The sequence below is a fragment of the Falco punctatus genome (genome assembly GCF_963210335.1).
Source record: "Falco punctatus genome assembly, chromosome: 2".
Lineage (NCBI taxonomy): Eukaryota > Metazoa > Chordata > Aves > Falconiformes > Falconidae > Falco > Falco punctatus.
Genome location: NC_137581.1, coordinates 65837077 through 65849858, shown reverse-complemented (window position 1 = coordinate 65849858; position 12782 = coordinate 65837077). Strand labels below are relative to the sequence as shown.

The following is a 12782-nucleotide window of genomic DNA, read 5'->3' as shown; positions in this document are numbered from 1 at the left end:
TGGGAAAGATGAGTTTTGCGATTTCATGAAGAGCTTTAAAATCTGATATAATGATGACAGCAGCAATATTTCTTAATTAGAGAATAAGAGAAACACTGATGTATTTTTCTGGTGTTTCAGGTGAATTCCAGCGTGCATACCTACTACAGCTCCCACAAAGGTCCCTTCCCATTGGGGAAAGATGTTTGTCAGGGGCATTTAGTCTGCTTTTCTATTGTTTCCAGGGGAATTTATTGAGTATTTTTGACCTGATGGTGCCATATGGCCAGCCTCCCTTAGCTTCCATGGATTCTGCCTGGATGAACATCTTGGCAGGATGGATCCTTTCATCCTGTAAGTGACAAACGCCCTTTTAAACAGAACATATAGTTGGAACCAGTGGTATGCAGGAGACTGAGATCTGGAAGCGTAGTTCAGACTCTGCTCTTCAAAAATCAGTGGACGTTGTCTCTGTGATTACAACTGTGCTTCTTTTTAGCTCTTCCGTGTCTTAACATCTAAGGTATTTCTGTTTTCTTACCAGTCTGTAACAGCTAAAGAGTGCAAAAAAGAACTTTGGGAGCAGAGATACCAGATATTCCAAGTACATTTACTGCAGTAAATCCAACCATCTTCTAAAAGCTTATGTTTATTTTATTGTAGCCCTCCTATTCCTTAAAGCTGCTTTGAGAAATTACTTCAGCAGTCAGCACATAAAAGAGCATAATTTTAAACCTTGCATGGGACATTTTGTCTACAGAGAATAAATAAATTACTGGGTTGTATTTCCAAAGAGTGTTCCTGCTTGAAGATAGAGAGAGACTTTCTGTTCCATAAGTATTGCAGTATCTGGGTTCATTTTTATCCCCTGGGATCCTATTATAGAACAAATTATCAAATCTAGCTAAACTTCACAGCCCTGAGTCTCTGAAGATAGTCTTGGGTGATGGCTTGTGCTTCAGACAGAAGAGGAAATCTAACAGACCTTTTGTAAAACTTCTTGTGTCTTTTAAAAAAATGGAAAATTTACTGCACAGCATTGCTGGTTGCATGTGCTGGAGGGTGGCCAGTTTCTGCACACAATCCCTCTACCCTTTCTAGCTGAGGGACATAATATTTGGTGTTTGTGTGTGCTTGAGGTAAATGTGCAGCAGGATTTCTCACACTGCTATAAAGCACACCAGGTCAGATGTGTTTCTTCAGTAATGCAGGCTGAACTCTTTTTTCTCCCCACATTAATTGAAAGGGTGCTGGTTATCTTGTTTTCATTCCTCTGCGTCAAAAGCCCTTGTAGAACTTTGAAACCTTCCATGCAATTGCGAATTGGCAATTGTGAATTTTGTGATCTATCTTCAGACATCAAGTCAATGCCTTTACCTTAAGACATGAGAGGTGACCCGCTTCTGGGAGGGAGACACAAATAGGTACAGCTGTGTGATGCAGGATGTGAAAAGGAGCACACGCTGGATAGAACTATTAAACCACTGCCCTGCGCCTCCATTCTCCCTACAGTAAATCTGCATCAGGTGGTAAATGAGGCAGTAAAGATAAGCGTTTCTTTTGCAGTGGGCTGGGATCTGAAATCTCTCCTCAGACCCTTGTGCTCCCCAGTGGAAGCTTTTAGCCATAAAGTCTGATTTGTTACTTTTGGGGAATTTCTGTATTGAGAGACAGGATTCTGCTGGAAGAGAGAGGGCGAGAGCAGCACTTTGATTGCTGCCTTCTCTGCATGGGAAGTTTGTACCTTTTCTGTCCCACTGTAACTGCACTATTTCTTTCAAAAGGCACAGGATCACTGCCTGGGTGGATTTGCAAGTAGAAATAATCTTTGCAGTATGTTAGGTCCTTACTCTGCTGAACGAGTTAAAGCCCTGTTGGATGATGAGGGATTTTCACAGGATTGTTATTACCAAAAGCTCAAGTTCTACTTGGATCCATCTCTAGTTGTGACAGTTTTGGGAGGTTCTCTGCCACACACATTGCAATTTTCCAAAAGAAAAATGGAGTTGGTATGTCTGCTCACTGCCCATATTTCCTTTGGTTCCTTTGCAGAAGGAGAAGAAGAGTGGACTGCTGAAACTTCTAGCAGGAGCATCAACAAAAAAGAAGTCACGCTCCCCACCATCTGTGTCCCCCACACACGAGCCCCAGGCAGCCATTGAAGGAGTCCTGCAAGGGGCGGTGGGACCTGAGCTCTCCTCCCTCTCCAGCCACGGCAGAGCTGGCTCGTGCCCTATTGAGAGTGAAATGCAGGGAGCCATGGGGCTGGAGCCTCTGCACAGGAAAACAGGCTCCTTGGATTTGAATTTTTCCATCCCTTCTCCTGCCAGGCAGCCCCTCTCTTCCATGGCAGCTATTCGGCCAGAGCCCAAGCCTTTGCCCCGGGAAAGGTAAGTTGAGTATCTCCTGATGTCACCTGCATCTTCAGGGAGCATTTGGAGGAGGGCTGCAAGTTCAACTTGCTCAAGGGCTGTTGCAGTTTTGCTGCTGTGTGGATTGACTGTAGGTGACTCAGCTGTCTTTTAGGAAGACAGGGCTTACATGCACCTGCCCATTGAAAATCATTTGGCACACAGTGCAGGTTTAATGTTCGTGGATTAAAAAAGTGGTGAGCAGCACCTGTCCGTGACACCTTACAGCCCTGGTCTAAATATGAATGACAGCAGAGCTTTCTCAGCTGTTAGCAAAGGCCACTTTTTTAAATGAGATCCCTATGTTTTAACAAAATTATTAAGTTGTCATGTGGTGTTTCCTGCCTAGAGGCAAGAGGGGTGATGTGTTTGCTCATCAAGGCCCTTTCTGGCCTGTTTTGCCGTAACAGGGACTGTTTCAAATTCTTCCTGTTTAGGATATTTACAGGTATTGCCACCTTCAGTGACCCGTTACCAAAAATGTAGCTGACTTCTGGAGAGGAATGTACCAGTGATTCTGGAGTTCATTTCAGCAGCCTGCTTGAAACCTTAGAGTAACTGGCCTTGCAAACCCACAAAGAGTAGACTAGGAACATCAAAATACAACAGCAGGTGGAGAGAGAGATAACTGACTAGAGACAGGTAGAGAAAAGCACTGGGTCTCCATGTGCAGTGTCACATTGGCTTCAGGTAAATATTTTCTACAAGGCTGTGGTTTGAGGACTGGGAAGGGAACAGATAATGCACTGATACAATGGTATTGAAATGCTTTTCACTCTAAACGAGATTGAGGAGAACATGTTTTATACAAAACCATTGAAAAGTTTTCAAAAAGCAGTCTAGGGAACTCCCTGGAGTTGATATTTAAAACAGTTTTGGAATGATAGTAAAGTCCCAGAAGTTTGAAAGCAACTTTTTGACTGAGTGTATGAAAGAAGCCGAAGGGAATGGACTGGGCAAACCACCTGATCCTGAATCTAACTGAGGTCATGGAACAGATGATTCAGGGCATAATAAGGGATCCTATAGGACAGTTCATACCTTACAGTGTTTTACTAAACACAGGTTGAAATTTGGTTGGGAGGGTAACAATGACATGATAATATATTTAAACTTTTCTAAGGCGTCTGGTTTGTTACCATAAAATGCCTTGCTGAGTAAACTGTACGCAGCCGACACAGCAGATACTAAGTGGATTGAAAACCGATATACTGTCATCAAATCTAACTCTAGGTCAGAAATCACTAGAAGATGATTGCGTGTGCCTGTAGTGTAGACCAAAAAGAGTCGGGTCTTGTACCTGCACTGTTCAACATAAAGTCTCCGCTGTTGCAGAACAGAGGACTGAAGTGGGAGGTAGGTGATGAAAAGGACAGACCTGTTGGTACAGAGCTAATTCAACACATTGGTAAGGAGAACACAGAATAACAGTATATTTCAGAAGATCCAAATCTGAGGCAAAGTGGAGCGGCCTTGGAGAATCATCCTAAGAACAATGGAAGATTTAGAACTATATCATTGCAGTGAGTGATACAGGGAGCTGTGGTACACTTGATAAAGAGCAGGCTTAGGAATGGCTTGGTAGGTCTGTAAGAGACTGCAGACAGGACAGACATGGGAATATTTTTACTTTAGATTGAACATTTCATCTGAAAGAGATGCTGTTGTTCAAGCACAGCTATTAAACTTGAAGCAGAAATAAATGCAGGGAAGTCCTTCAGCATTGTAATGAAGGCAGTGAGAGCAGACTATCACAGTAGTCTCTTGTCCTTAAAATCCATGAAAAAGCAATTTAGTAAAAGGAGTGAAAAACCAGTCCCTATTTAGGCGCACTTAATTTGGTCTACACCAGTTTAAATTAATGCTATAAGAAAAGCTAAATCAATATAAACCAGATTTAGCACCAGTGTAACTAAATCAGTGGAATGCTACACCTTTAGTTACACGTAGCCATGAAAAGAAGCTGGGAAGAACATCCCCTGACATCTCCAGAGCTGCCTGTTGAGGTGCTGCTTTCAAAGCTTTACTGTAAGGAAGTCCAGACGCATTATTTGATATGCCAGGGCCAGTCCCATAGCCTACAAATTTCTCAGTTCACCTCAGGATGGCCCAGACAGTGAAACATTTAACTGATGACAATTTTAAGTGGCAGAATAGAACCAGGGGGACATGGGTTAGCTGCATGTGATCAACTATGCTGGAATGAAGAGTAAATAGATATAAACAGATATAGACTGCTAAAACTGAGTAAATACTTCCAATTGCAGTATATGGTGGTAAGGAACTTATTCTGATTTTAAGCACTTTAATTCCTGAGTCTTAAATCCGAAAATAAGCTATAATTGAAGTAACCCTAATTATACACAGCAGGCAAGATTCTCTAATTGATTTATGAATTAACTTCCATATCATTGGTGTATCTGCATTCCTTAACTGATCATATGGGTTTTTTCATGCCCATAATGGGAAATATTAATTACCTTCATGCACTAGGAAGGATAATGCTTAGTCCTGGAATAATCTGAGCAGATACATTAAACACTTGTCTCCTAGAAATTCATCCCACATCCATCTGTGCTCATTAAATCATCAAATTGCTCAGAAGAACCAAATTATATTTTTTTTAAAACAAATTATGGTTTTCAAACCACTTGTTCTTTTCACATCTGGCAATGGAGGAACTCGCCTTCAACGTCACTCAGCTCCATATTTTGCTTGTTTGCATTTTGGTGCATTTCATCCGCACAGTAGGAGCAATTCTCTGAGAAAGAAAAGGGAGGAGAGGGGAAAAAAAGGTTAGATAAACAGATTCAGATGCTGGATGAAATTTTAAAAAGCTGCAAAGCATTTCAGTGCACTTAGCTGTACTTGGCTTTCTGTCTCCCAACGCCCATCTGTGCGCATAGAGACAGAGCACTGAAAGGTTGGAAGAAGTAGCACATTCCTTAATATTTACGGCATTCAAAAGGAGGCTCATGCAGACAGCAGAGCACTGCTACTTCTCCTACAGAGGCTGGCTTGCAGCTCTAGCACTCGCCACATCCAGGCTACTGATCAAACCTACTGGTCATGCCACTAGCCATATCAGAGGTACATAAAAAGGCTCTGATTGCTCATGGCTCAATGCTCACAATTTAAGGGAAGAATTGCCTATTCTGCTGTCTGGCAGCACGGCCCTTCGTGGGAGCTGCAGCCAGTCAGACAGGAAGGTGAAGTGAGCTTCACCCTCTCAGAGATGCTGCTAATGTTTATACTCTCATTTATTTTTTGTGCATGGGGAGAATGAAGAAAACAATTATTCTATCTTATCCTACTTGATATTCCACAACTGGGTTATGGATGGCTGGATTAGAAAGGAAATTGCTCCTAGCTCTCCCATCATTTAACCTTGATATTTAACTGGTTTTCTGGGATAGTTAGTGCCCATCTCTGCCTTCTGGGTGTAGTTTCCCACTGTCGGTTTATAAAACCACCTTCCTGCATCTGCTCTCTGCCATAAAGCATCCAACAGTCCGATCAGCAGAGCGGAGAAATTTCCCAGGTGGTGTCCTTGGTGTCCTTGCCACTTCGTGTTGCAGTGATTGACTGTCAAGTGAATACCCCATCAGGCTGCGAGCGCCCCACATGCTCTTTTCCACCTACTGCTCCATCCAGTTGCTGCTGGTGCAAGTCACAGGACCAGCACAGGGATGCGCTGTGACGAGGCAAGCCCTGGGCCAGAGACTCGCCCACACCCACCAACACTGTTGGTTCACGTGGAAGGGGGGGGGGGGTGCTGTCTGCCTAGCAGCACCAAAGCAAAATACTTTCCTTACCACCCACTTGAAGAAAATATGACTGTACATTACGCAAAACAGGAGAGTTGAGTGTGCATGTGTGTGTGCATGAGTCATGTTCCCCTTGCTGCCTGGCACTGTTCCCAGGTGCAAACCTGAGTAAAACAAGTCACGCGTTGTTGACTCTTATAGTAACTGGCACTAATTCTGCCATGTTATATTCTGATAAAACAGTCGCATCCAGACTTAACTGTCACGACTGGCATATCTGTGCTGTGTTTCTATGGTTTTCATGGAGCCTTCAAGCAAGTTGTAACCACAACAGTGCAGCAGAATAAGATGGGAGCAGTGAGTTTGACCTTTAAAATAGACGCCTTCATGTTGCCATGTATCCTTTCTACAAATCACTGCCACATTAGAAATTGAGCTCCCAATTCAAGGAAGCATTCAAGCATGTGCTTAACGCCCATTGACTTCAATTTTGTTGTGCACGTATATCTCCTTTGCCAAAAGGGAAAGCAGAGGAAGGGGTTTTTTCTTTCCTGGAAAGTGATACTAGAGGAGTGACCCCAGGAGTAAGTTCTGACTGAACAGTGATGTGTATGCACGAGGTTAAGTGCTTCTCTGACATGGGATACCTGCCTAAGGACTGAGAAACTAGAATAAACCACCTCAAAAACTGAATCCTGCAATATTTCCAGCAGAAGGGTAAAAGACCCAGCCGAGATTTGTTCTTCTGAGGCTGCTGATTCAGACACCATAATATGGTGAAGCAGGTTCCGTCTTGTAGTGTGGAGAGGCACTTCGCAGGTCTCTGCAATCTGCCAGTAAAAGGATGGAGAAACAGAGCTCCACCGATAAGCAAGAGCAGTCGTTAACTGGGGTAGATGCTTCATTGTCACCAGTTATCTATCCTCACACAAAACTAACTGTGTATCCCTAACACACAAGGGACCAGTTGGAGCCACAGGACTGGACCCCTGCAACCTGTCCTTAGTGCATCATACTTTAACAAACAGAAACTTTCATTAATCATCCGAATTCAAGCACTCTAAATGGGACCAGGTTGGAGGTTAGCCCTTCAAACCTGATTTGCGTCCTTGTAGATCTGTTTTCTTAAGTTTCTTCAGCTCTGTCAGTGTCCTGGATGCATGCATTTTGCTCAGTGAGCAGATACTTGGTATTTGGTTTTTTCCTCAGTGTCCAGGCCGGAGCCCAATACTTAATTACTGATCAGTTCTGATCAATATTATTCAATGCCTGTCTGTGCATGCTGACAGAGAGCCTGCATGTGAGTAATTTAGACCAGACAGCTGACTCCTACGCCACTACGGTGTGTGAGATGATTCTCACGCTGTGAAAAGTGTGGCACAAGGCTTTGCAGCTGGAGGAGTCAGAAAAACCACTTTCCCCACGCCTGCGCTACTCAGTGAGTTTTACTGTGGTCACTTGCTAGAGATCTTCAAACCTCTGCAAAAGATGGGGTGGCTTTGGCAGCCACATGTTTCTTCCACATCAGAACCTTGACTCATGTCCGAAGCAGGACATCTCGTGTGTTACATGTGGCAGGCATCCTGTGGGATTAATAGATTAATCATATAATGAAAGATTATATTGCATGGAAGCAAAAGTGAAGTCATGGGCAATTTTAGTTGCCTGTTTCTTCATCTCAGATGCATGGGTGTGAAACATTCCTGTTCTGTTAAGGTAATAGATGTCTTTATGCATCTACATACATGACATTTTTAATCATTTTGCTTTTTTACAGGAAACAAAACCAGAACTTCCATCATGTAATATCTAATTGTGGTTAGGAGTCTTAGCTGCACCTTCCAGGTGTCAGCAGCAGTAGTAAATGGAGAGCTGGGTGGGAGAGGTGTTTCTTTTGTCTGTGAGGACAAGTGCTATGAAGACAGGGGACAGTTGGGATTCCCAGGTCTTTACTAACAGCAGAGACAGTGTTGATGGACCCATTCCCAGCTCTTGGTGAGATAAGTGCTGCCAGGGTCCCTGTCCCGCCCTCAACCCTAGTGCCAGCCTCTAGCCATGCAGTCTCCTGCCCCACAGGACATGTCCCAGCCCTAGGGTCCCTCCTGCCAAGGCTCTCCCAGACTCATCTCAGCCCAGCTGCCCTCCTCAGCAGCCATATCCACACCTTCTGTCAGGGCTTCCGGTTCTCATCATGGTCCCATTTCTCCCCTGACTCCTGGTTTTTCTCCCACCAGCCTCCCACGTCCTCCATCCCCTCCCTTTCCTTACCCTGTTCTCCAACTCCTTGAAGTTTCCCTGCCCAGGCAAACCCCGTCCCCCATTCTTGCCAATACTACTCACAGCCCCTCCTCATGTACTTCTCTTGGGCGCTGAGGACCCTCCCCAGGCACTACCCATCCCAGACAGTCCCTTCCAGGGCTGAAGTGAGCAACCCAAGGGTACCACAGCAGCCAGCAGTGGGGAAGTGCATCGTCAGGTCTGTGCCCTGAGAGAAAAACATGAGAGGAGCCCATTGCTGGGAAAGGAAGAGAAATGCAGCCTCTGAGGTCCCACAGAGCTAGGACATCTTGGAGCATGAATTAGCAGAGACTTTACATTCTGTTCTCATACAAGCCTCTACTAAGCATGTACCATTTTGAGGTGGTTTGAATGATTTTAATCTGGCTAGGACAGGTAATTTTCTGAAGGAACACCATCCTTGACAGACCAGTGGTGCCACAGGACAGGTCTTTGCTCCCATGTATGGGGACCTGAGGGCTGTTTGTGGAAGCCCTCACCTGGGTCCTGCTGGTGCAAAACTCCTTGCTTTATTCCTGGAGGTGATGAGACCATTTGGGCTGAATGTGACCCTCAGCCTGACACAGCCAACTGCTGTGGAGAGTTTGGGCCAAAATGGTTAAATTAGCAGAATTACAACTATCCCAGAGTATGATTTACAACAAAAAATAGCAAACATTGTTAATAATAGGCAGAGGTGGTTGTCACGCTTGCCATCATTATTGTTGCCCAGCTAATTAGCATTTTGAAAAGTTGGTAATTTAGAGATGTAATGTGACACAGACAAAACTGAGAAGTCTCTGGGATCAGTCTGAAATGTCAGGAAGCAGTTTGGTGTAAGAAAGCCTACAGCTTTATAGTCGCTTCTCAAAGAGGGGACAAAAGGTGAAATGAAAAGGGGAGATATAAATAGAAGTATACAGGACTGCCTTTTTGGGAGTGAGGGAGAATGTCTGGGAGAAGAAATCTTTTCTGCCAAAAAAATGTGTCTCAGTTATGTATTTGCAGTTCTCTTCCAGAGGATAAACTAGGCCAAGATGCCACCTGGAGGCGCGGAGGGGTGGCACAGCAGCGTCCAGGAGGGGTGGCACAGCAGCGACCTTCGGTGCGGGCAGCCCGATGCCAGCAGCCGTGCCCTGCTGCTGCCCGCTGCAGCCTCGCCGGGCTGCCTCCCCCAGGCCCCGCTGCAAAAGCTCTCAAGGGAAAAAGTGTAGCATCTTTTTCCATCTCTTACGCAGAGGATTTCTTAACCGATTTGCAAGGTCTTTCTTATCTTAAGATTTCGACACTCTATCAAAACCACTTTGGTGCTATTTGATGAGGTACTGTAGTTAATTAAATTTAAACCATAGCATTTGAGGTTCCGTAAATGGGAAAAAGTACTTCATTTGATAATGCTGTGACTGAGATTGATTTTTCTGAATCTCTGAAAAGAACCCTTTTTTATGACAGTGGGCAAATTCCTGCTGAGTGTGCTCACCTCCCTCCTCATGTGAACCATTCGGGGACTAGCATCTCATCACTCCTAGGATGTAGTCTGGCTTTAAAAGGGTAGCTCTGTGCTTAAGATATGGCATGAAGTGTTAGCAGTCCTAGCTGGGTCTTCATGCCAACCCTGCCCAAGACACCACCTTTTTCTGTGTTTCTGTTTCCCGATCTGCCAAAAGGGACCATGAGTACCTCCACACCACTCAACTGATGTTGAGGTCCAACCTTCTTCTTAAAGCCTCTTGAGATCCTGGTACAGAGCTCTGATGCACTGTGATTGTGCATAGAGCTGTGAGATCTGAAACTTGGCATCATCTTAGCTAAAATTGTTCCACTCTGATAATTTAATTAATCAGTACTGCAGCAGAGTGTTTGAAATAATGTGTGCATTCATTTGCATAATGGCTGTAATTGGGAAAGGTTCATAATGTAACTGTAGCAGTTCCACAGATGATAGCGTGATAGACTATTTTCCTGCAGGCAGCCAGCAGCACACGTTTCAACCTCTGTTATTTGCTTTTCCACAAAGGAAGGAAGTGACAACTAGGTTTATTAATATTATGATTAAGAGACAACAAGGGATAGAGATGACCAGCAGATTTTTGATGGCAGTTAAACATATATATTTTCTACACAACTGTGTTGCTATGTCAAGATAAAAAGGCCATAGAGAGGTTTTAGAGCAGAATCTCCACTCCAAATGGAGTTCAATGCTTTTCCAAATAACAGGATGTTTGGCTGTGGAGATGTCCATACATAGAGCCAAACCTGGTACTTTTACTGTCATGTCAAAGTCGAGACCCTAGTTTCAGAACTGCAGTCACTGGATATGTGAGCAAAATCTGCAAAGAAAATTAGTGACTGGCACTGGACAGCCCCTTGCTTTGGTACAATCTCACTGGGAATGGCCTCAGGGAGTGGTCCTGAGCCTCCAGGGCATGTTGAAGTTAGTCCTCAGGGACAGGATATTATTTTAAATAAATACTTGCCTTGTAAGAAACATGACTGAGGCATCAGTGGCCATGCAGTGGTTGTAGAAATATTAATCCTCAGGAGGTGGGCCTTAGGTAATCAATTGGCATCTTCTAACTATCTTACTATATTAATTACTTTGCAATTAGCAAGATAGTTATTGACTGTTAACCGAAAGCCAAATAAGTACAAGAAAAGAATACAGTGCAGCAGAAATATGTTCCCTGCTCTGCACACAAGTGTGTTGATATGAAAGGGCCCGGTCTGCACTCAGCAGGATGCCTGCTGATAAGCCTGAGTGCAGCATAGCCGTATCAGGATCAGACCTGTCATTACTTCATTGAAATGAAACGACACTTGAAAACTAAGTTCTAAGAGAACCTCTGAATGATTCAGGACAAAGGATACCTCTTGGTTTGGAGAGTGCTTTGAAAGTCATTTGATATCATATCTCTCCATTTTAGCTTCCTTCCAGGTTTAAGGGACCCAAAGTACATTCTCAAGAAATACAATAAAAATGCAAATTGCTTTAGCTAACCTCTGCTGATATTACAGACAGTTGGTGAGAGCACTGCAAACCCCATTTTTCATCATCAGTGGACAAGGGAAGAGCTGTGGATGTCATCTATCTGGACTGTAAGGTCTTTGACGCAGTCCCCTACAACATCCTTCCTCTAAATTGGAGAGATATGGATTCAATGGATAGACTGTTTGGTGGATGAGGAATTGGTTGGATGGTTGCATCCGGAGAGTAGTGGTCAACAGTTCAATGTCGGGATGATTAGTGACAAGTGGTGACCCTCAGGGGTCTGTATTGGGATGGTTCTGTTTAATATCTTCATCAATAACACAGACAGTGGGATGGAGTGCACCCTCAGCAAGTTTACAGATGACATAGAGCTGAGTGGTATGGTTGACATGCCTGAGGGCCCTGTTGCCATCCAGAGGGACCTGCACAAGCCTGAGAAGTAGGCCCGTGTGACTTCATGAGGTTCAACAAGGCCAAGTGCAAGGTCCTGATCCTGTGTTGGGGCAGCCCCCAGTATCCATACAGGCTGGGGGATGAAGGGGTTGAGAGCTGCCCTGCCGAGAACGACTTGCAGGTACTGGTGGATGAAAAGCTGGACACAAGCCAGCAATGTGTGCTCGCAGCCCAGAAAGCCAACCGTATCCTGGGCTGCATCAAAAGCAGCGTGGCCAGCAGGTCGAGGGAGGTGGTTCTCCCCCGCTATTGCACTCTGGTGAGACCCCACCTGCAGTGCTGCATCCATTTGTGGGGTGCTCAGCACAGGGAAGACATGGACCTGTTGGGGGCGGGTTCAGAGGAGGGCCACAACAATGATCAGAGGGATGAAACACCTCTCCTGTGAGGACAGACCGAGACACTTGTGGTTGTTCAGCCTGGAGAAGAGAAGGCTCCAGGGACACCTTATTTGAAGCCTTTCAGTACTTGAAAGGGGCTTATGAGAAAGATGGGAAAAGACTTTTTAGTAGGGCCTGGTAGATTTAGACCAGACATAAGGAAGAAATTTTTTTAAGATGAGGGTGGTGAAATACTGGAACAGGTTGCCCAGAGAGGTGGTAGATGCCCCATCCCTGGAAACATTCAAGATCAGGTTGGACAGGGCTCTGAGCAACCAGATTTTGTTGAAGATGTCCCTGCTTATTGCAGGGGGGGTGGACCAAATGACCTTTAAAGATCCCTTCCAACCCAAACCATTCTATGGTTCTATGATTTTTGGATGGAGCAGATGCAGTGCTGGGCAAAAGCAGCCAAGTTCTTGGCACAGGCTTGGCACATGACCAGGAGCAGGGACCATCATGAACAGTCCAGCCGTCTGACAACACCTTCCTGCTTTCATGGTCTGGCTCCGGTGCACATCCTGGC

General features: G+C 44.8%; 1 protein-coding gene across 1 annotated transcript in view; it reads left to right on the top strand.

The window, feature by feature from the left end:
- Positions 1-12782, top strand: part of SH3RF3 (SH3 domain containing ring finger 3) — a 299077-nt gene that overhangs the window by 261211 nt on the left and 25084 nt on the right. Inside the window, exon 10 of the mRNA XM_080377400.1 lies at positions 2032-2369. Coding sequence (XP_080233526.1) covers positions 2032-2369 — 338 coding nt within the window. The remainder of the gene's footprint in view (positions 1-2031; positions 2370-12782) is intronic.